This window comes from Geotrypetes seraphini, chromosome 7 (assembly GCF_902459505.1).
Source record: "Geotrypetes seraphini chromosome 7, aGeoSer1.1, whole genome shotgun sequence".
NCBI classification, from domain to species: domain Eukaryota; kingdom Metazoa; phylum Chordata; class Amphibia; order Gymnophiona; family Dermophiidae; genus Geotrypetes; species Geotrypetes seraphini.
This window is the reverse complement of record NC_047090.1, coordinates 145,459,589-145,484,273: the sequence shown is the minus strand read 5'-3', so window position 1 is coordinate 145,484,273 and position 24,685 is coordinate 145,459,589. Positions and strand designations below refer to the sequence as shown.

Genomic DNA, 24,685 nt, shown 5'->3' with positions numbered 1-24,685 from the left:
ACCAGGCACAGCCAAGCCAAGCGACGCATCGCCACCGCAAAGGCCGTGACCCGAGACGACAACTCGAAGGCATCGTACGCGTCCTGCAGCATATAGAGATGGAGACTGGACAATGTCTCCAAAAGGTGACTGAGCGCCTGCTGACGGCGGGAGGGAATGTCAGGAAGGAAAGACTGCAGAACCTTCAGGCAGTGCTTGAGGTAAAAAGTGAACATAAAATTGTATTTAAGGACGCGGTTCGCCATCATTGAGTTTTGATAAAGGTGGCGACCGAACTTGTCCATCGTCCAGCCCTCTCTGCCCGGGGGGACGGCAGCATAGTCTCTGGAGGGGTTGGACTTCTTCAGTGAGGACTCCACAACTAGGGACTGATGGGAGAGCTGCGCCTTCTCGAAACCCTTGCATGGTACCATGTGGTACAGAGATTCCATTTTGGAAGGGATGGCCAGGATGGCATAAGGCGCTTCCAGATTATGGAGAAAGGTTTGTCTTAGAACCTGAGTGAGAGGAAGCTGCAAAGACTCCTTCAGGGGATGAGGGAGGTCCAACTCATCCAGGTATTCCTTGGTGTACCGGGATTCAGACTGGAGATCCAGCTGAAGAGTCCTACCCATTGTCAGCAAAGCTATTGCTACCAAGCAGCATTTTTGGTTGCCCTAACCAATGTCAGCAAAGGCCTATAGGAAATTATATCAACCTGACTCTGTGATGTTGATGCAGATAGATCACATACAGTAAGCATCCAGGCAGACTGTTTCAAATAACCCTAATTCAATCAGTGCTTAGAGGACCTGGCAGTAAAAAGGTGCTCTAAGAGGTGTTAAGAAGATGTCTGATGCTTAGGATGGACAGCTTAGGATATACAATGGGTCCATGTGCACAGATAACTAAGGTTAATCAGAAACTATAGTTAGAGGCATACTGGAAATTACATTTGACTTCCGTCTATTCTTTTCCTGTCTAGCACAAGTTTACTAAGGATGGGGATGCTTAACTTCTATTGAAGCTCAATAGATTCTATATTTAGAATAAGTTTCCAAACTATAAAAGCCCCCTCGCAACATCACCCCCCTCGTCTTTCTCCTCTTGCCCTCTTACTCCTCTGGCTCCTCTTGTTCTTCTTGCTCTCTTGCTCTGAAGCTTGGGACATCACCCTCCCCACCTCCCTATTTCTCTCTTTCTCTTTCTTTGTGTGCTCTCTCTCATTCACAAGAACACAGAAGCAGTCTCTGTAATTGTAAAACTTATATCTCTAATTAATTTTAATGCTTAATTGTAACTTTTATGAATCTTACTTTTCTGTAAGCCTATTTCTATAATATATTCTTTATGCAATCACCTCTGGCTGTGCTTCTTATTTGAGTCTACTTCCTGGTGAATCTTTGGTGACGGTATTGAACTCGGGACCTGGTGTTTGTAAGGGCGCCTCACATAACCCCTACAACCTAACATTGTGGGGACCACTACAATCCTTACATTTTGGGGGCTCGTCCGGGAAGAAGAGGGCTGAGACAAAGAAGGGGTCTCGTGAGGCGAGGAGGATCCGGAGTGTCGAGCTGCCAAAAAGGACGGGGACGCTTCCCTGGAATAAAGAGCAGGCATATCCGAGTCCTGAGAGAAGGGCAGAGAAGATGCCCGGCTCCGAGGTCCCGGAGAGGCAGAAAAACCTCCATGGCGCCCTCCACTGGGAGAAGAGCCCAGAGTATGAGGAACCATGGGGGAAGCCAACTTCCCCGTGGGCCTCGAAGGAGGAGTCCTTGACCCCGGACCACCCCGACCCGTGGAGACTGATGGGGAGGACCGCTGATGAGAGCGCAAGGTGCGGGCAGACCGCACCAGCTCCATGAAGTACCTTGAAGAACGCGGGGCAGGAGATCTGCCCCAAGGAGGCGAGTCCCTCGAGCGCTTTGAGGGCGGAAGCCTCGAAGAAGGATCGGATTCAGAGAGATGCTTCGATCGAGGCGCACGGGGCGGGGACCCGAGCCTGGTAGCAGCAGGGGATGACCCACTAGAGGAAAGCCGTAGATACCGCCCGCGAGGGGTGTCGAGCAGGCGCTCAGGCTGGCCAGCCAAGGACGAGGTCGAAGCCGGGGCAAGTTGGCTCAGGACCAAGGAGATCTGCGTCTGCAGGATGGCCTTTAGCATGTCCTCGAACATTGGCACCAAGACCATCGGATCAGGTCGAGCAGGTGCAGCAGTGCGCTCCAACGAGGGTGACCTCGAGGAAGAGTATTCCCGTAGAGTGGAGACATGCTTTGAAGGAGGTCTTGACTGGGCATGGGCCACCGTACCCCCTGAGACCCTGGGGTAGGCTTCTTCACCAGGGAACCTGAGGGAGGATGAGAAGACTTACCTGAAGTCACAGGTTTCATCGGGGCAGCCGCCGAAGGTTTGGCAGACGAAGGCGACTTCAATGAAGTCGAAGCCTTCAGGGCCGGAGTCGAGGCCAAGGCCGTTCCCACCGCAGGATCCTTGCCAAACAACTCGAGGATCCTTGCCCTTCTCCTTCGAAGTGCCCGCGGTTGGAGAGTAGCACAACACGGGCAGGAGTCCAAGTGATGGTCGGCCCTGAGGCACTCAATGAACCAATAGTGGGGGTCAGTGATAGAGATCACCTGACCGCACTGAGTGTACTTCTTGAAACCCGAAATTGGCTGCGACATAGGACTCGAGCGATGCCGCAGCCGTGTGAGGTTCACCGGCCAAGTGGGACCCAGAGTCCCGGGTCAACAAGGAAGTCGAAATAAATGTATTTTTTTTAAAACGCGCCACACAGAGACTCACCCGAAAACAAAAAAAACGAAGCAAGCCACGGTGCAAGAGGCACTCCGATCTCACAGAACAGAGGAACTGGGCTTCTGGCTCCACGGAAAACGAAGAACTGAGGCCACGTTGAGGAGACGCGCCCCTAGCTTGAGCAGGAAGGCACACGTGCATGCGCAGTACTCTCACAAGCTTGAAGTTCTTCAAGCAAGTTTGCTTGCGAGAGTGTCCGATCAGGGTTCCGTAGATGACGTCACCCACATGTGGAGAATATGCTGCCTGCTTGTCCTGGAATAAGCTCTTTTCCAAAAGATAGGTGAGACATTCTAGACAAGTGGCTTTCTCAGAATTTATGAAACATTTGTGGAATGAGTTTCAAAACTGGCGTTCTTCCCCTTTGCAGTCACGCTCCGCCTCCAATGCGTCTCTCAGTGATGTTGCTTCTATGGGTATGTCCTCATCTCAGTCAGCCGTTGTTTTTACGCTGCCTGTTCCTGATGTGGGAGATCCTTATGCTGATGACCATCTAGTTGAACCCTTATTTACAGGTGCAGCGCTTCTCAGGACAGGGGTCCAGGGACTGTGTGCCGGATCTGTGGATCCCTCTAGGATTTTGGAACACGGGAAAGATCCCACTGTTCTGCGTTTATTTCAGTCTGCAGCTTTGCCAGATCTTATTTTGGAGTCTTTCCAAGAGTTGAATTAATCACTCAGCCAGATCCATCCACTTCTTCCTCCATACTTTGTGGTGTGCGCTTGCAGTCTGCTTCCTTCCCCTGACACCCTGATATGAGCGTTCTAATCTCAGAGCAGTATGACTCTCCGGAAGGTACTCTTATGAAAGCAAGAGCCATGTCTCTCTTGTATCCTCTGGCACAGGAGTGCCAGCAGCTTCTGGGTAAGTCTATGGTGGATTCTGTGGTTGCGCAGGTGACTAAGCACACCTCTCTACTCAGTGAAGGTGGTGTGGTGCTTAAAGATATGCAGAACTACCATGTGGATGTGGTCCTCAGGAGATTCTTTGATGCAGCTGCTTTAGGCTTAAAAGCTGCTTCACAGCGTCCTTTCTCATACGCGTCTGTCTGTCTCGACTGTGCAAGCTGGAGAGTAAGACTGTGGATCCTCCTCCTCAACTTCTTTTGGCTGAGTCAGATTCTGTTGCTGACACATTGTGTGACCTTATGCAGGTTTTGGTAAAACTGTTAGTGTACTGCATTTCTGCCCGCAGGATTCCACTTCCAAGACTACTTTGGCTAGACTTCCCTTTAAGGGCTAGTTATTGTTTGGCAAGGGCCTGGACGACCTCATGAATTCTGTGATAGACTGTCGCCCTAAGACCCTGCCAGGCCCTCTAAAGATTCTTGTAACTCTAATTTATGTGAAGAAAATCAATAAAAACAAGAGAAAAAGGAAGCCGATATGGTTCTCCAACCTAGTGGCTGAGAAAATAAAGGCGAAAGAGTTGGCGTTCATGAAATATAAAAACCCCCAAGAAGAGGAGAGCAGAAAGGACTACAGGGTGAAACTGAAAGAAGCCAAGAGAGAGATACGTTTGGCGAAGGCACAGGTGGAAGAACAAATGGCTAAAAATGTAAAAAAAGGAGATATAATTTTTTTCAGATATATTAGTGAAAGGAGGAAGATTAAAAATGGAATTCCTAGGCTAAAAGATGCTGGGAACCAATATGTGGAGAGTGATGAGGAGAAAGCAAATGTACTAAACAAATACTTCTGTTCTGTGTTCACAGAAGAAAATCCTGGAGAAGGACCGAGATTGTCTGGCAAAGTTACACGAGAAAATGGAGTAGATTCTGCGCCTTTCACGGAGGAGGGTGTTTATGAGCAACTTGAAAAACTGAAGGTGGACAAAGCGATGGGACCAGACGGGATCCATCCCAGGATACTAAGGGAGCTCAGAGAGGTTCTGGCGAGTCCTATTAAAGACTTGTTCAACAAATCTCTGGAGACGGGAGTGATTCCTGGGGATTGGAGGAGAGAGAATGTGGTCCCTATTCATAAAAGTGGTCACAGGGATGAAGCAGGAAACTACAGGCCGGTGAGCCTCACTTCAGTTGTTGGAAAAATAATGGAAGTGCTGCTGAAAGAAAGGATAGTGTTCTTCCTTGAATCTAATGGGTTACAGGATCCGAGGCAACATGGCTTTACAAAAGGTAAATCGTGCCAAACGAACCTGATTTAATTTTTTGATTGGGTGACCAGAGAGCTGGATCGAGGACATATGCTAGATGTAATTTACTTGGATTTCAGCAAAGCCTTTGATACAGTTCCTCATAGGAGGCTGTTGAACAAACTTGAAGGGCTGAAGTTAGGACCCAAAGTGGTGAACTGGGTCAGAAACTGGCTGTCGGACAGACGCCAGAGGGTGGTGGTTAATGGAAGTCGCTCGAAGGAAGGAAAGGTGACTAGTGGAATCCCTCAGGGTTCGGTGCTGGGGCCAATCCTGTTCAATATGTTTGTGAGTGACATTGCTGAAGGGTTAGAAGGAATAGTGTGCCTTTTTGCAGATACCAAGATTTGTAACAGAGTAGACACCGAAGAGGGAGTGGAAAATATGAAAAAGGATCTGCAAAAGTTAGAGGAATGGTCTAATGCCTGGCAACTAAAATTCAATGCAAAGAAATGCAGAGTAATGCATTTGGGGATTAATAATAGGAAGGAACCGTATATGCTGGGAGGAGAAAAGCTGATATACACGGACGGGGACAGGGACCTTGGGGTTATAGTGTCTGAAGATCTAAAAGCGAAAAAACAGTGTGACAAGGCAGTGGCTGCTGCCAGAAGGATTCTGGGCTGTATAAAGAGAGGCGTAGTCAGTAGAAGGAAGAAGGTGTTGATGCCCCTGTACAGGTCATTGGTGAGGCCCCATTTGGAGTATTGTGTTCAGTTTTGGAGACCGTATCTGGCGAAAGACGTAAGAAGACTTGAGGCGGTCCAGAGGAGGGCGACGAAAATGATAGGAGGCTTGCGTCAGAAGACGTATGAGGAGAGACTGGAAGCCCTGAATATGTATACCCTAGAGGAAAGGAGAGACAGGGGAGATATGATTCAGACGTTCAAATACTTAAAGGGTATTAACGTAGAACAAAATCTTTTCCAGAGAAAGGAAAATGGTAAAACCAGAGGACATAATTTAAGGTTGAGGGGTGGTAGATTCAGGGGCAATGTTAGGAAATTCTACTTTATGGAGAGGGTAGTGGATGCTTGGAATGTGCTCCCGAGAGAGGTGGTGGAGAGTAAAACTGTGACTGAGTTCAAACAAGCGTGGGATGAACACAGAAGATTTAGAATCAGAAAATAATATTAAATATTGAACTAGGCCAGTCCTGGGCAGACTTGCACGGTCTGTGTCTGTGTATGGCCGTTTGGTGGAGGATGGGCTGGGGAGGGCTTCAATGGCTGGGAGGGTGTACATGGGCTGGAGTAAGTCTTAACAGAGATTTCGGCAGTTGGAACCCAAGCACAGTACCGGGTAAAGCTTTGGATTCTTGCCCAGATATAGCTAAGAAGAAAAAGAAAAAAAAAAAAAAAAATTTAAATTGAATCAGGTTGGGCAGACTGGATGGACCATTCGGGTCTTTATCTGCCGTCATCTACTATGTTACTATGTAATTTTCGTGGCTCCCGGCAATCCTGCCTTTATGCAAATGCCACATTGCAAAGATTTTCCCAGGGCTCCTGGCACCGGTATGCCGGCTACAGGCGATCCCAGCCCTCTTCCTCCCGTTCTGAGCCCTCTGCCTAAAGGGCGCAATGATGCCAGGCCAGGGGATGCCTCTCTCCAGATAGGGGGCAGACTTACAGCATTCCTGCCCACCTGGGCTTGCATTTCATCCGACCAATGGGTCATGGACATTATTTGGTCAGGCTACAAGCTGGAATTTGCCCAACCCCTGATGGATTGTTTGTGGACTCTCCCAGACAAGGTGCTCAAGGTTCAAACCACTATTCAAGCTTGCTGGATATTCAAGCTATAGAGTTGGTGCCACCTGAACTCTCAGGCTTAGGCAGATACTCTATATACTTTATAGTGCCAAAGAAAGGCTCCGAAGATTGGAGGTCTATTCTGGATCTTCAGCACGTCAATTTGGCTCTCCGGGTTTCATGCTTTCACATGGAGATAGTGCAATCGTTCATTGCAGTAGAGGCCCCGGGAGAGTTCCTCACCTCTATGGATCTCATGGGCCCATTCCAATATTTATCCCAGGACAAGCAGACAGCCTATTCTCACATGTGGGTGACGTCATCCACGGAGCCCGGATGTGGACAGCCTTACAAGCAGACTTGCTTGGAGAAATGTAGAAGTTTTGAGTCTTCCACACCGTGCATGCGCGAGTGCCTTCCCGCCCAGCACAGGGCGAGTCTCCTCAGTTCTGTTTCCACGGAGCCAAGAAGTCTCTCTTTGACAGTCTTCGTGAAACTTCGTTGCTTCATGCCTTCTCTTCACCGCGGTTTGTCTTAAGTTCTTTTGCGAATCGCTGTGTTTCATTTCTTTATTTTCTGTTAAAAAAAAAAAGACTTTTATTTTTTCATCGACTGACTGGAGGGACAGGTCGCTCGCCCGCAGCCTGCAGGCTTTGACTTCGCAGCAGCTATCTTCTCTTCTATGTCCTGGAGAGCAACAGGCTTCAAAAAGTGTAGCCAGTGCCAGCATGCGATTTCCCTCACGGACCCACACCGCTGGTGTCTTAAGTGTCTCGGTCCTGACCATAGTCCGAAGTCGTGCCCACACTGTGCTACTCCTTCAATCTCGAGCCCTTAAACGTCATCGAGTTCAAGTGGAAAAGCTGTTCAGGATGGACTCTTCGGCTACACCCTCGACCTCGGGTCCTGACTTGGTCCAGACTTCAGCTGGGGGTCCTCCTTCTTCGACGACTCCGACCTCGAGTCTCATCAGACCTTCCTCGTTTGGATCGTCTTTGGCCTCGAGTGCACCTGCTTTATCTTCCCTGAGCTTTCCTCAGGTCAGATATCTAAGCAGAAGGTTCTTGAGGTGATCCTCAAGTTATCCAAGCATCAGCAGTCCAAGCCAAAGCATGCTTCTACTACCACCTCGGAGCCTATAGCCTCAGTAAGTGGTCCAGTTTCAGACTCGGATCCACAATTGCAGTCTTCTCTCCAGACCACATTAGAGCAGCAATTTGTTCAGTTACTGACCAAATACATGCCCGCCTCATAGAAACATAGAAAAAAGCGGCAGAAAAGGTTATAGCCCACCAAGTCTCCCCTGAATTTACTCCCTTAAAGATCCCACGTGAGTATCCCATTTTTTCTTGAAATCCGTCACACTGTTGGCCTTTATCACCTGGAGTGGGAGTCTGTTCCAATGATCCACCACTCTTTCGGTGAAGAAGTACTTCCTGGAGTTGCCATGAAACTTCCCTCCCCTGATTTTCAGCGGATGCCCTCTGGTGGTCGAGGGTCCCATGAGCCAGAAGATATCATCCTCTGACTCGATGCGTCCCGTGATGTACTTATATGTTTCAATCATATCTCCCCGTTCTCTTCTTTCCTCAAGTGAGTACAGCCACAATTTTTTTAGTCTTTCTTCATACGTGAGATCCTTGAGCCCCAAGACCATCCTGGTGGCCGTTCGCTGAACCGACTCGATCCTCAGCACGTCCTTTCGGTCGTGTGGTCTCCAAAACTGAACACAGTACTCCAAGTGAGGCCTCACCATGGCTCTGTACAACGGCATCATAACTTCAGGTCTCCTGCTGACGAAACCTCTGCGGATACACCCCATCATTTGTCTTGCCCTGGAGGAAGCCTTCTCCACTTGATTGGCAACCTTCATGTCCTCACTAATGATCACCCCTAGGTCACGTTCCGCCGTGGTCCTAACCAAGGTCTCACCATTTAGTACATAAGTTCTACGTGGGTTTCTCTTACCCAGATGCATTATCTTACATTTTTTAGCATTGAAGCCTAGCTGCCAAGTAGTTGACCATTGTTCCAGCAGCAGTAGGTCGTGTGCCATATTATCAGGTAATAAGCTTTTGCCTACTATGTTGCAAAGTTTAGCGTCGTCGGCGAACAGTGATACCCTTCCTCTAAGTCCTTGTGTCATGTCTCTTATGAATAAGTTAAATAGAATCGGGCCCAGGACCGAGCCCTGCGGCACTCCACTGATCACGTCCGATGCTTCGGATGGGGTACCGTTCACCACCACCTTCTGAATTCTACCGCTCAGCCAATCCCCAACCCATGTAGTTAGAGTGTCTCCTAATCCTATCGATTTCAGCTTGTTCAGTAATCTTCGATGAGGGACGCTATCAAATGCTTTACTGAAGTCCAAATATACCACGTCCAGTGACTCTCCGGCATCCAGTTGTCTAGTAACCCAGTCAAAAAAGCTAATCAGATTAGATTGGCAGGATCTACCCTGGGTGAACCCGTGTTGGTGTGGATCACGCAGTTTTTCTTCGTCTAGGATTGTGTCAAGATTCTGTTTGATCAGTGTTTCCATGAGTTTACACACTATAGACGTGAGACTCACTGGTCTGTAGTTTGCTGTCTCTGTCCTGCAGCCCTTTTTGTGGAGTGGGATTACGTTGGCGGTTTTCCAGTCCAAGGGGACCCTTCCTGTGCTTAGGGAAAGATTGAAAAGAACAGACTTCCCTTAACTCCCTGAGCATTCTGGGGTGTAGGTTATCCGGCCCCATGGCTTTGTTTACTTTGAGTCTTGATAGTTCGCCATAGACGCTACTGGGCGTAAATTCGAAATCTTGAAACGGGTCTTTCTGGTTATCTCCCGTCTGCAGTTGTGGACCAGCTCCCGGTGCTTCGCAGGTGAACACTGAACAGAAGTATTTGTTTAGTAGTTCTGCCTTCTCAGAATCTGATTCCGCAAAGTTACAGTCCGATTGCTTCAGGCGTACTATCCCATCTTTGTTTCTTTTCCTGTCACTAATATAGCTGAAGAAAGATTTATCCCCTTTCTTAATTTTCCGTGCTAGCTCTTCCTCCATTCGGAGTTTGGCTTCTCTGACTGCTGTTTTGACAGCTTTAGATCTGTCTAGATAGTCCTCTTTCGCCCCCTCTCTGCCTAAATGTTTGTAGGCGATAAATGCGTCTTTTTTCTGTTTAACTAGGTCTGAAATTTCTTTACTGAACCATTGGGGTCTTTTGTTTCTCCTACGTTTACTTACTGTCTTTATGTATCGGTCTGTTGCTTCGTGTAGGATGGACTTCAGAGACGACCACATATCCTCCATATTGTCAGATATTGCTTGTTTATGTAGCTCCTGATGGACAAAATCTCCCATACGGTTGAAGTCTGTGCCTCTAAAGTTGAGAATCCTTGTTGCTGTGTTTGTCTTAGGGAAACCTTTCTTGAGGTTGAGCCATACCATATTATGGTCGCTGGAGGCCAGTGTGTCTCCTACTGAGACTTCCTTGACGCTATCTCCGTTGGTGAGAACTAGGTCAAGTAACGCCTGGTCCCTGGTGGGCTCCAATACCAATTGCTTGAGACGTGCACCCTTTATGGAGGTTAATATTCTTTTGCTGCTACCCGTAGTCGCAGAGAGTGTGTTCCAGTCTGCATCTGGCATGTTGAAGTCTCCTAGCATTACTGTGTCCCCGCGCAGTGTGATGTTCTCTATGTCCTCGATTAATTCCATGTCTTTGTCCTCCTGTTGCCTGGGAGGTCTATATATCACTCCAAGATATAGGCATTTTTCATTCCCTCTGGCCAGGTTCACCCAGAGGGATTCCCCGGTGTATCTAACATCTGTGATTCTGGTGGTTTTGATGCATTCCTTAGTGTATAGTGCTACTCCTCCTCCCAATTTACCCTCTCGGTCGCAACGAAGTAGGTTGTACCCTGGTATAACCATATCCCACCCATGCGATTCCGTGAACCAGGTTTCGGATATCGCTACCACGTCAAGATCGGCGTCTGTTATCTCAGTCTCTAATGCTAGAATTTTATTGCCCAAGCTGTGTGCATTAACATACATAGCCCTCCATATCTGTGAAGAGATTCCTTTACGAGCTAGTGTGGCTCCTAAATTATCAGTCTCCCGTGAGATCAAGTCTACACAATCTATGCAAGGAGTCGAATCTTTGCGAGTGTCTCGATTGGAATCTTTGCACTCTATGCAAGGAGTCGAGTCTTTGCGAGTGCCTCGACAGGGATCCTCACACTCCATACAAGGAGCCAAGTCTTTGGGAGAGCTTCGAGATTCTTCGATCCAAACCACTGAGTCTATGGGCTTTCGATCTACAGCTTCTAGCCCTATTCATTCACCATCAGCATTGCCCATCTCCAGGCATAGGGTGACCTCTCCTCAATCTCAACCGAGACCTTCTTCCAGGCAGCACTCTCATCTTATATCGAAGCCCTCATCGAGGCATTCATCGAGGCACAGGTCTTCTTCCGCAGAAAAGCCTTCCTCGTCCAGGCCTCCATCCAGACCTTCCAGCTTTTGAGGCCTCCAACCCCTCGATCGAGGTCTCCACTTCCAGACCCCGAGGAGTCAGCTGATTCTAATGCCTCCTCAGTGTATTCCTTGGGTTACCAGTACTCTAGAGCGGCTTTGCCTTCCTTCTCCACTCGAGGTGCCTCGAGGTCATCGAGTCCTTCTCAAGGCCAGGCTCTAGCAAATCAATTATCTTTTTCCTCCTTTCTTTGTCAAATGGCTGACGACCTGGAAATTAAATTGGATGCTGGTTCTAAATATTCTAAGGAGTATTTAGAGGAAATGCATCTGCCTCAGCCACCTGCAGAGTCCCTCAAGCTTCCTCTTAATAGGCTTTTGTCTCAAATTTTCAAAATAAATTTAGACTCCTTATGCTATACCTGCTGTTCCAGGTAAATTGGAATCGAGGTATAGAACACTACATTGCAAGGTATTTGAGAATTCACAGTTATCTCACCAATCCCTTCTTGTGGAATCTTCATTAAAGAGGACCCATCCTTCCAGAGTATATGCCACAGTACCTCCTGGAAGAGAGGGCAACACCATGGACAAGTTTGGCTGTAGCCTTTAACAGAATTCCATGATGGCCTCTAGGGTCCTAAATTACAATTTCATCTTCACAACTTATTTGAAATTTTTGACTGACCATCTTCCAAGTTTTATGAAGAACTTGGATGAACATAGACATTTGGAGTTTCTGGAGCTTGGTGCTACCTTGGTGCAACCCAGACTACATCTTCTCCAGTCATCTTACGATGCCTTTGAACTTTCTTCCAGGGTCACTGCTTTCTCAGTAGCGATGCGTCACCTGGCCTGACTTCGCACCATTGATATGGACCCTAATCTTCAGGATCGTCTGGCTAATATTCCTTGTGAAGGCAATGACCTCTTTGATGAATCCATAGAGGCCGCCACCAAGAAGTTGTTTGAGCATGAAAAATCTTTTGCTTCAATTGTCAGATCAAAGCTTAAGCCAGCTCCTGCAAAGCCTTCCAGAGGCGTTATCCTCCAAGGGCGGCTCCTTATACTCGAGCACCTGCCAAGAAACAAAAGCAGAAGCAACAGAAACCTCAACCTTCTGCTGCACCTAAGGCTGCTCAGCCTTTTTGACTGTCTCACACAGAGTATAACCTCCATCGTTCTGCCTCTGTCCTCCCTTCCCCCCATAGGAGGTCATATCCATCATTTTTACCATCGATGGGAAACCATTACATCCGACCTGTGGGTGTTGTTCATAATCAGGGAAGGATACTCTCTTCATTTCATTCAGATTCCACCACAGCTTCTTCCAAGAGAGTATCCTTCCAATCCATCCCAGACTGCCCTTCTTTTTCAGGAAGCTCTGCTTCATCTCTGTGCCATCAAGGAAGTATCATTGGAACAGCAGAGCAGGGGTTTTTAACTCCCGTTACTTCCTAGTTCCAAAGATGATGGGGAATCTGTGGCCCATTCTGGATCTCAGGGCTCTCAACAAATTTTTAGTCAAAGAAAAATTTTGCATGCTGTCCCTGGCATCTCTTTATCTCCTTCTAGATCAGAACAATTGGTTATGTTCTCTAGATCTCAAGGAGGCTTACACTCACATTCCCATTCATCCGGCCTACCATCAGTACCTCAGATTTCAGGTGGGGAATCTGCATTTTCAATACAGAGTGCTACCCTTTGGCCTGGCATCATCTCCCAGAGTGTTCACCAAGTGTCTTGTAGTGGTGGCAGCAGCTCTAAGGAACCATAGTCTTCAGGTATTTCCCTACTTATATGACTGGCTCATCAAAGATTCAACATCTCAGGGGGTTATTGTAGCGACCCAACAGACTACGTGGTTCCTACAAAGCTTGGGATTTGAAATCAACATTCCCAACTTCAGCCATCTCAGAATCTACAGTTCATTGGAGCTGTTCTGGACACTATCCAACTCAGAGCATTCCTTCCTCAACAACGTCTGGATGCTCTTCTTCAGCTCTGTCACAAAGTGTCTTCTCTCTCTTCACTCTCAATAAGACACATGATGGTACTACTAGGTCACATGGCCTCCACAGTACACATGACTCCTTTTGCCAAACTTCCCCTCAGAATTCCTCAGTAGATCCTGGCATCTCAGTGGACACAGGCTTGCAATCCACTCTCTCAACACATCAAATTCACTCCTTCCTTGAGACAGTCTCTCCACTGGTGGATGCTCTCTTCCAAACTCTCCAGAGGATTACTGTTTCAGACACCCCCTCATCAGAAGGTCCTCACGACAGATTCTTCGACCTATGCTTGGGGGGCTCACCTTGACGGTCTCCGTACTCAAGACCACTGGTCCAGCATGGATCGTCAGTGTCATATCAATCTGTTGGAACTCAGAGCGATCTTCAATGCTCTCAAAGCTTTTCAACATCTTCTTCACGACCAGGTAGTCCTCATTCGAACGGACAACCAAGTCGCCATGTACTATGTCAACAAGCAGGGAGGAATGGGATCTCGCTCCCTTTATCAGGCAGCTCTGAAGGTTTGGGACTGGGCAATCCGCCACAGTACCTTCCTGAAAACTGTTTACATCCAAGGGGCGAAAAATTGTTTGGCGGACAAATTGAGTCGTCTTCTACAACCTCACGAATGGACTCTCAATTCATCGCCTCTTCATCACATATTTTATCAGTGGGGAACTCCTCAGATAGATCTCTTTGCATCTCCCCAGAACCACAAACGGTGTCAGGTCAAAACCGCAGAAGACAAAGGCACGCGCCGACAACTGAGCGCAGCGTGGAGGCACGCGCCAAAGAAAATAGCAGTTTTTAGGGGCTCCGACGGGGGTGTGGGGGGGGGAACCCCCCCCACTTTACTTTATACAGATCGCGCCGCGTTGTGGGGGATTTGGGGGGTTGTAACCCCCCACATTTTACTGAAAACTTCACTTTTTCCCTAAAAACAGGGAAAAAGTTTACAGTAAAATGTGGGGGGTTACAACCCCCCAAACCCCCCCACAACGCGGCGCGATCTGTATAAAGTAAAGTGGGGGGGTTCTCCCCCCACACCCCTGTCGGAGCCCCTAAAAACAGTTATTTTCTTCGGCGCGTGCCTCCGCGCTGCACTCAGTTGTCAGCACGCGCCTTTGTCTTCCGCAGTTTTGTCTATGAACCCCACAAACTGCTTCAGTTCTGCTCCAGGATATGTTCTCATCGCCTCGAGGCAGATGCTTTTCTATTGGAATGGACAAATCTCTTCCTGTATGCATTCCCTCTCATTCTCATAACTCTTGTCAAGTTGAAGAACAATCATGCCATCATGATTCTGATAACTTCTCAGTGGCGGGGACAACCTTGGTACTCCCTTCTACTTCAACTCAGCAGCAGTGAGCCATACCTTCTACCAGTTTTTCCGTCTCTGCTTATACAGAGTCAAAGATCTCTACTTCATCCCAACCTGCAGTCTCTGCACCTGACAGCTTGGTACCTCTAAACATAACTCCTCTTCCGTTTTCTCAACCTGTAAGAGACAGTTTAGAGGCTTCCAGAAAGCCTACTACTAGACAATGCTACCACCAAAAATGGACTAGATTTTCTACATGGTGCATCTCTCATGACATGGAGCCTCGTGATACCTCCTTGTTTTCCGTCTTGGATTACCTTTTGCACTTATCTACCTCTAGCCTCAAGTCTACATCCATTCGAGTCCATCTCAGTGCAATTGCTGTTTTTCATCAGCCTATTGAAGGGAAACCTCTCTCTGCTCATCCGGTAGTTTCCAAATTTATGAAAGGATTTTTCAATGTCAAACCTCCTCTCAAACCACCTCCAGTGGTTTGGGATCTCAATGTTGTTCTTGCTCAATTGATGAAGCCTCCATTTGAACCAAATTCTACGGCTCATCTGAAGTATCTCACTTGGAAAGTGGTATTTATCATTGCCTTCACATCTGCTCGAAGAGTCAGTGAGCTGCAAGCATTAGTTGCTGATCCACCTTTCACAGTTTTCCATCATGATAAGGTAGTACTCTGTACTCATCCTAAATTCTTGCCTAAAGTGGTTTCAGAATTTCATCTTAACCAATCTATTGTACTTCCACTGTTTTTTCCAAGACCTCATTCTCATCCTGGAGAATCAGCTCGTCATACTCTGGACTGTAAACATGCTTTGGCCTTCTACTTGGAATGCAGCAAACCACACAGAACTGCTCCTCAACTTTTTGTCTCCTTCGATCCAAACAAGTTGGGACATCCAATCTCTAAGTTTACCATCTCCAACTGGATGGCTGTTTGTATCTCTTTCTGATATGCCCAGGCTGGACTGCATCTACAGAGTCGGGTCACAGCCCACAAAGTCAGAGTCATGGCGGCTTCACTAGCTTTCCTCAGATCCACTCCTATTGAAGACATTTGCAAAGCTGCCACCTGGTCCTCGGTTCATACTTTCACCTCTCACTATTGTCTTGATGTTTTCTCCAGACGTGATGGCCATTTTGGCCAGAGAGTATTACAAAATTTATTCTCCTAAGCTGCAAACGCTCCCACCATCCCATTCTGGTTAGCTTAGAGGTCACCCACATGTGTGAATAGACTGCCTGCTTATCCTGGGATAAAGCACACTTACTTACCGTAACAGTTGATATCCAGGGAGAGCAGGTAGCTATTCTCACAACCCACCCACCTCCCCTGGTTGGCTTCTCTGCTAGCTATCTGAACTGAGGAGACTCGCTCTGTGCTGGGTGGAAAGGCACTCGCACAAACGCAGTGCAGCAGACTCAAAACTTCTACATTTCTCCAAGCAAGTCTGCTTGCAAGGCTGTTCACATCCAGGCTCCGTGGATGATGTCTCTCACATGTGAGAATAGCTGCCTGCTGTCCCTGGATAACAACTGTTATGGTAAGTAACTGTGCTTTCTGGCTCACTGGAAGTAATGCAGTTTCATGTATTAGATCAGCCTTACCAGTTCTCAGCTCTACCTTTTGGGCTAGTAACGGCTTCCCATACATTCATCGAGGTGATGGTGGTTGTGGCAGCTTACTTACGGAAAATAGGTCTGCAGGTACACCCTGGTTGGCCGAGGGTCAATGCACGGTAGATCTGGTGATCCCACTGTCTACATCAATCCAGTAAATATGATGGAAAACACAGTCCATGCCAACATGACATGGAGCTCATTCAATCAACTAAATTGGACACAATTTCACCAAGTATTCAAAAAATATGTGCATGCCTACTCTCCCATTGATGCCTGCCCTCCATGTCTAAGGCTGCATTCAAGTTTCTAGCTGATTTCTACACATGTCTAGTAGACATGCTAAATAAAGGGGAGTTTCCCAAAGAAAGAGGCCACATCAAGTTCAAGTTTCATTAATATTTGATTAATCGCTTATTCAGTTAACTAAGCGATGTACAGTTATATAAAAACATAGGTTGTGAAAAACTAACATGGTAATACACCTCTTTTAATCTAGGACAAACATGCAGCGTGGAGATAGCGGAGAGAAATTACAAAATTTTTTAGTTAAAAAGAGAGAACAATAAAAGGGAAAAACAAGAGGAAGGGTAACAGAATAAGAATTGAAGATTCATATAGTATGCCTCAATGTTAGATATTGAACGCATCTTTCAAAAGATAGGTTTTTAATGTTTTTTTGAATGAAGTTATGTGCTTTTCTTCTCTAATGTACTGTGGTAAAGCGTTCCACAGTTGTGGGGCCATCACAGAAAACATATCGTGTCTTCTAATGCCTATAATTTTCAGGGAGGGGACAGTTAAAAGGTTTTGCGACATAGAGCGGAGAGAACGGTAGATGTTATGAGGGATAAGCATTCTTGAAATAAATTGTGGTTCATTAGAGGATAGGGTTTTATGTACTAAGAGTAAAATTTTAAAGGTGATCCGATGGCTGACTGGTAGCCAGTGGGAATCTATTAGTAATGGGGTTACATGGTCGTATTTTGGGGCATTATAAATCAATTTAACTGCCGTTCATTCATTCTCCCCATCACCTTCCCTCCCTCCCCTCCTTCTATACATCATCATCAGACCTATTCTGAAAGTTGTGAAGAAACCAATCACTCAGATTGATAACTACAGACCCATTGCCCTAACTCCCCTCTTCATAAAACTAATGGAAAGACTAGTTTAATCCCAACTAATGAACCGCCTTCTAAATGATTCACCTATTCCGTGATTCCCAATCAGGATTTAGACCATCATTCAGCACAGAAATTGCCTCTTGAGGCTGACCCAGAAGGGACATAGAAAGAAGGAAGATGCCATATGGAAGAGAGAGAGGGTGGACAGTAGATGTAAGGGGTAGAGAGAGTGTAGGCAGTAGATGGAAGTGGTAGAGAGAGAGGGCAGAAGCTGGGTAGAAGGGGCAAAGAGAGGGCAAATGTTGCATGGAACCCGGCACATGTGACTCAGGCCCTGCCCCCAGGAGGGGCCTAAGGCTCCCGGGCCTATTCTGTGGGCGGGGCTTTGGGACGGCTGGGCCAATCCGGCCCCATTCTGCCGTTGGCTGCCTGCCGGACAAGCGGGATTGGCTCCCGTTTGTTTGGCCAACTTAAAAAAAGGTACAGGGAAGGGGGGTGGGGGGTCGTGGGGTCGGCCGGGGGGGGGGGTAGCGCGTCGGCTGGGGGGGTGATCAGGGGTTCGGGGGGGTGGTCATTGGGGGGAGGGGGGTTGCGTCGAGGGCAGGAAGGCCTGGGACCCCTCCTGCCCGTAATGTAGTGTGGGGTGGGGGTAGGGGGTAGCCGGGGCCAGGAGAGCTTGGGCTCCCTCCTGGCCCGAATGAGTCGTGGGGGGGTGTGGTCGCCTGGGCCAGGAGGGCTTGGGCTCTCTCCTGGCCCAAGTGATTTGGGGGGGGGGGGGTCGCTGGGGCCAGGAGAGCTTGAGCTCTCTCCTGGCCCGATGTTAATCGGCAGGGCAAGAGGGCTTGGGCTCCCTCTTGCCCCGATATCGTCAGGGAGTCGGCGGGGCAAGAGGGCTTGTGCTTCCTCTTACCCCGATATCGTCGGGGGTGCCGCGGTTGGCCGGGGCAAGAGGGCTTGAGCTCCCTCTTGCCCCGATGTTGTCGGGAGGGGGGTTGGTTGCGGTTCGACATGGCAGGAGGACTTGGGCACCCTCCTGCCTGGATGGTTGTGGGGGGGGGGGGGGATTCTGTTGTTTTTGACAGACACCGGTTACAGAATCCAGCTTTTAGGCGAAGGACTGGCTCCTCCTTCGCCTAAAAGCCCTTCTGTCGGACCTTTGGGGCTTAGGCATTTTTTTGTTTCATTAAGGCTAAAATGTGTAGACGTCATGTAGGTGTACTTGTAGACATAGTGGAGATTAGGCGTTTAGGCAGAGGAAGGCCATAATCAAAACAAGGACGTTTGTTTTGGTTATGGACACGCTCCCTGCTTCTGCGTTGAACGTTTAAGGACTTAGGCCAAAAGGGGACTTAGATGCTTTTTTTGATTATGTCCCTCCACGTGCTTAATTGTTGGATATGCTCATGCAACTCTGAATGCTCCCTTGAATTTACATGCTAGTTATAGAATACCACACAGCGCCCAACTAGCACATATGCATAACTGTAACAGTTACAAACATAAGTACTAATATTCCATAACTTAAGCACATATACTGATGCCTAACTTTAGGTGACCTGTTATAGAATGAGAGGGTATATATTCAAATGCTAAATTCTGCCCAGGTCCACCCCCAGAACAGACACTCAAAAAACATTTAAAAATATGCACATTGCTTTAGAAATAGTTCTTTCTATGAATAAAACTTCATTTTTATGTGGAAAGCCTTTCTAGATTTACTTCCCATATGTGCAATTAGATGGATTACTAAAGAATGCCCTCATAAATCTCAGTTACAAATCATATGCATTATTACTAAGGATTAATATTAACCTTACCAATGTAATATACTCAAATTCAATGATGTACTCTGGCAAGACAAGCTCATGATCAAACACAAACCACTCACAATGTCGAAGACTGCAGTCACAGTTTGTATGTTCCTTACAATATATTGTTTCTACAAAAAAAAAAAAAATATTCCAATGTGAATCCATGTGGAGCTACTAAAAACTCAAAACAAAAAAGCAGTAATTCCACAACTAAATATCAAATACACAAAGAAAGTGGAATGAAACAAAAATTTACTTTGTCAATTCAATTGCACTGATAGATCATAAATGGAAGAAGGCAAAACCTCAGACCGTATTGCTACATCTCATAACAGCCAAAGGCTATTGACAAACGCAATATTATGTTTTCAATCATTGGTCCGCCTCCATCCTTTTTATATGAATGCAATAATTCATTAAGTGCTATAATTGATATTTTAAAAAAGTTTTCAATAGATTTTATAATTTTGTATAAATAAAGTTAATGTGATTGTCAAAGTTAATAATAAAGTTGTATGAGGTCATATAAAAAGTTCTGTGCAAAATGGTAATTCTGTGCAAAAATAACAGTTTTATTATAAATAGATAAAGATTTCAAAGTTTATCATTGAAATTGACTCTGTTTTTACTATCAAAAAATTCATAAAACATAGAAACCACTTATCTTAGTGGCACAATAACTGACTCTGACGGACCTTTTTCGTTAGTACTTCTTCAGAGAATCAGTTAGAAAAGCAATAGTGCTGACTGAGCCATGAAGATAGCTTTCCTGAAAAAAGTTAAATGGTCTGTGTCAGACCTGAATAATGGCAGACTAAGTTTCAATGATAAACTTTGAAATCTTTATCAATAAAACTCCGCATTAAGCCAGGCTTCAAGGGTAGGCAGAAGGCGAGGGTCAGGTACAGTCTCCGGAAAACCAATCAGCTTGATGTTATCCCTCCGTGATCGGTTTTCCAGGTCTTCGAGTTTCTCTGCTTAGCGCTGCACTTGGTCCTTGAGAGAGAGGAGGTCAGCCGCCGAAGAGGTGTGCGCTTCTTCTACCAGGGCCACCCTCGACTCAAGCTCCCCTGTGCGCCTCATGGTCTCGGTAAGCAGGGACTCCAGAGATGTAAACTGGCCAGACAGGCTCTCAAAGCGCGAATCCAGCGCGCGGACCACTGAAGCTGAAAGCGCCTCGATGTGAGCTTCAGAAAGAGGCAGTACGGACCTCGAGTCCGCCATCGCCATCTTGGAGTCCGATTTGGAAGGCCGCGGTTCCTTTTCTTTATCCCTGCGGGAGGTCTGTCCGCTCATCGCAGGGCTAGTGGGGTGGACGAACCGGTCCATGCACTGAACCAAGCCCTGGAAAGTAACAGCAGTAGGCGAAAAAGGCAATGTGAGGCGGGGAGGATCGCAGGGCCCAGGAGCACGAACTAGGCACGTCCTGCTCGGCTCAACACATCACATGACCTCTATGAATCCGTCTCCATTTTATAAATATGACATACTGAATTCCACCAAAAACTATAATTAAGTTTAGTGTAATCTTTCCAATTTCCAGTAATCTGCTGAATGGCAACCCCTGTCAATATTAATAAAAATTTATTATTATTTGCAGAATTTGGGCTTTTGAATCTCATAGATGTACCAAATAATATAGTATCGTATGAAAGGGCAACATGATTTTCTAACAATGAATTAATTTGGGACCAAATTAACTTCCAAAAGGCGTTTATATAGGAACAGAAAAATATTAAATGGTCTAATGTCCCAGCTTCTAAACCACAATGCCAGCATCACATTTTTAAATATTTAAAAGAATGGCATTTATGAACATATATGTGACACATATGTATGTAAATGGCCAAAGTCTGTCTAAGTACTGTTCTGCAATACCTGCTTAACTTACACAGCATGTATTTGCAATTGAGGTTTACACATGGGTGGAGCTCGGATGGGGGGGGGGGGGTCAAACATATATGCATACTATTTGCATATCAATGACATTTTGGCAAAAGCATTTACACTATTCTATGGTTTTTAGGCACATTTATATTTGACTAGTGTTTAAGCCCATTACATTAACGGGTGCTAGAACATATGTGTGTGTGTCTGTCTTTATTTCTTTCTCTCTCTGTCCTTAACCGCTTTTTTTCTTTCTGCCTTTCTTTTTCCTTGGCTGTCCATCACCACCCCTTGCCTGCTCCCCCTGTCCATTTTCCCTTCCTTTTACCTCCCCTGTGTCCACCACCACCCCTTCACTGCTGTCCTTATGCAGCAGCAGCCCTTCTCCCTTTGTTTTACCTCCCCCCTGTCCAGCAGCACCTCTTTCCTTCTCCCCCTGTCCAACATTAGTCCTCCGTTCCTTTTTCTTCACCCCCCCTGTCCATCAGCATCTCTTTCGTTCTCCCCCTGTCCAACGGGTGCTAGAGTAGACAACTTTTTTTTTTCCTTTCTCTCTCTGTGCTTGGATGCTGTCTGTCTGTCTGTCATTCTTTCTTTCTGTGTCTCTGCCTTGCTCCCTGCCTGCCTATCTCTCTGTAGCCCCCTTCTCTTCCCCGCCATGATTGGTGTGTGCCCCCAGCACACCCTTCCCCCCAAAGCAGCCCTGTTTTCCAATGCCCCTGCCCCCTTTTGTGCCATGCCTGCCTATCTCTCTGGGATTCTGGGTTTTTGCTACTCTTTGGGATTCTGGGTTTTTGCTACTCTTTGGGATTCTGGATTCTTGTTACTCTTTGGAATTCTGGATTCGTGTTACTCTTTGGGATTCTGGGTTTTTGCTACTATTTGGGATTCTGTATTCTTGTTACTCTTTGGAATTCTAGATTTGTGTTACTCTTTGGGATTCTGGGTTTTTGCTACTCTTTGGGATTCTGGATTCTTGTTACTCTTTGGAATTCTGGATTCGTGTTACTCTTTGGGATTCTGGATTCGTGTTACTCTTTGGGATTCTGGGTTTTTGCTACTCTTTGGGATTCTGGATTCTTGTTACTCTTTGGAATTCTGGATTCGTGTTACTCTTTGGGATTCTGGGTTTTTGCTATTGCTTCTCTTCCCCGCCATGATTGGTGTGCGCCCCCAGCACACCTTTCCCCCCAAAGCAGCCCCGTTTCCCAATGCCCCTGCCCCCTTTTGTGCCATGCCTGCCTGCTCCGTGGCCCCCTTCTGTTTCCCCCCTATGATTGCTGTCTGGCCCATCAAACCCCTCACCCCAAAGCAGCCCCTTTCCCTCTCCCCCTGCATGCCTGCCTGCTCCCTGTGCATCAGCATTTCCCTCCCCATCACCTGTTCCTCCTCTCACGATCCGGCCTGCGTCGGAAGCCTTCTCTGACACAGGCCGGGATTGTGAGAGGAGCCGCGGCGGCAGCTTTAAACTTAAAAAAAAAATGCAGCGAAGAACTAAGGGAGCCATTTTCAAAGCCGCCCCGCAGCTCCTCTCATGAGCTGCACTTATGTTATGTCGGAAGATGAGAGACGAGCTGCAGCGGCAGATTTCAAATGAAAATAACTTAGGCAGTCAGGGAGTTTAAGGGACAGGATGGGACAGCTGGACTTGCTCCTGGGCCCGCGTCTGCCCTCCGCCGACAGCCGGCTCCCTCGAAGCCCTCCCTTCCCCTTTCCCTTCCCCTTCCCGCGGTCTGTCTGGCTGCGGTCCGGCCTGTGGAGGCGATCGGTTGGTGACGTATTAGCGCGCATGCGCACTCCTTCGGCCACAGACCTACACGCACGGAACACGCAAATAGGACTGCGCATGCGCGACTAGCTCTTTATTATATAAGATTATACTAATATTCTATTAAAAATAAACCAACCCCTAAGCACACTACATTCCTTTATAGCAGTGTGTCTCAAACTTTCTTGAGCTGGGGCACACTAAAGGTAGTGGCCACAGCTCAAGATACCCAGAAGTGCGCGGACATTGCCGAGGTGACATCACGTGCATATGTGACATCACCTAGATATCCACGCATGCGCAGAGGCTTTCCAGAAAGGCCCTGAAATGCCAGTAGGGCGTGCCAGCAGGGAAGTCTAACAAATATCAACTAAGTACCCCCAACCACAGACCTCCCAAACTCCACCCTAGACCCACCCAAGCTCTTCCCCAGATTCCACCCCTTTACTAATTGTAATGCAATTTTTTCCATTAATTTTTCTTATCCCAGGACAAGCAGGCAGATATTCCCACACATGGGTGACGTCACCGACGGAGCCCCGCAGCGGACAGCCTCGAAAGCAAACTTGCTTGAAGATCTCGAACTTTCGAGCACTGCACCGCGCCTGCGCGCGTGCCTTCCCGCCCGAACTAGGGGGCGCATCTCCTGAGAGGATCCTCAGTTCGTTTAATTCCGCGGAGACAAGAAGACACGTTCTCTTTCTCTGCAGCAATTGCCTTCTCATCACCGCGGCTGTTTCTTTCTTAAAGTCGGTCGCTGTGCTTGTTTTTTTATTCCTTTCTTTTTCTTTTCATAAAAAAAAAAAAAAAGAAATATATTGTTTTTCTTTTTTTGTTCGGCCGTCGAGCTTTGGGCCTAGGCCTAGGCTCCTTCGTTCGACACGGACTTTATTTTTTCCATGTCCCGGCCTCTTACCGGGTTTAAACGTTGTCGACAGTGTAATCGGGTGATTTCTGTCACCGATCCCCACTGCCGTTGTTTACAGTGCCTGGGTTCTTCTCATTCTCCAGAAGATTGTCATCGCTGCTTCACCCTTACTCCACGGGCCTTTCGACGACGTTGTGCTCAATTTTTTCAACTTTTTGGCATGGAGCAATCTTCGGATCCGGCCTCGACCGTAGCGGCTGCTCCGGTCTCGAAGGCTTCGACTCCGACGACCTCGACACCTGTGGTCTCGAAGGCCTCGACCCAGACTCCGGCTGGAGTTTCGGTCTCGAAGGCCTCGACCTATTCTGCCTCGGTTGCCTCGAAGACGACGCCATCCACGAAGTCTTCTACGGGGGGTAAGTCTCCGAGTTCCCTTTCAGGTGCCGTATCCAAGAAGCCACCAGAGTCCTCGGCACGTCCTCCTTCGAAGCGTACCTCCAAGATAAGGGAATACTCACCTTCGAGGTCGCCCTCTTCGGAGCGTACTGCTGCACCTACGAGGTCAGAATCTTCTGTCTCGGTGCCGATGCTAGAGGACATGTTGAAATCTATACTCACAACTCAGATTTCCTCCTTGGTAGCTCAATTGGTCCCGTCCTCGACCTTGCCTCGGACTGATCAGCCTGTTACTCAACCAGAGCTTCCAGTCTCCCGAGGCCGTTCCCGGACACCGAAGAACATTTCTTCATCAGATTCTTCTCCGGGCTCACCTCCTCCGAAGCATCGATCGAAGCATTCAAGACCTGTTCCTTCTAAGCTTCGGAGGGAGTCTTCGAATTTGGATACCGAGGCTTCTTTACCTTGTTCTTCGAAGTCAAAGTCGAAGCATGGATCTCGACGAGCCTCGACTCGAAGCCCTTCTCGATCCAGAACACCGTCGAAGCCAGTCCGTCGAGACAGTCCTACACATACCTCGACTCATTCTGTAACTCGTACACCTGCTACTTCTCCTTCCAGGAGTTTGAAAAGAAAGCATTCTCTTACTCCAACTCACAGTGCAGCTTCTTCGGTTACTCTGCGTTTGGAATCAGACC

General features: G+C 47.4%; 1 protein-coding gene across 3 annotated transcripts in view; it reads right to left on the bottom strand.

The window, feature by feature from the left end:
* The window catches only part of LRRC9 (leucine rich repeat containing 9), a 584,298-nt gene that overhangs the window by 295,595 nt on the left and 264,018 nt on the right, over window positions 1-24,685 (bottom strand). For all 3 annotated transcript variants that reach the window (XM_033952892.1, XM_033952893.1, XM_033952894.1), the window contains exon 17: window positions 19,075-19,196. In XM_033952892.1, coding sequence (XP_033808783.1) covers window positions 19,075-19,196 — 122 coding nt within the window. The remainder of the gene's footprint in view (window positions 1-19,074; window positions 19,197-24,685) is intronic.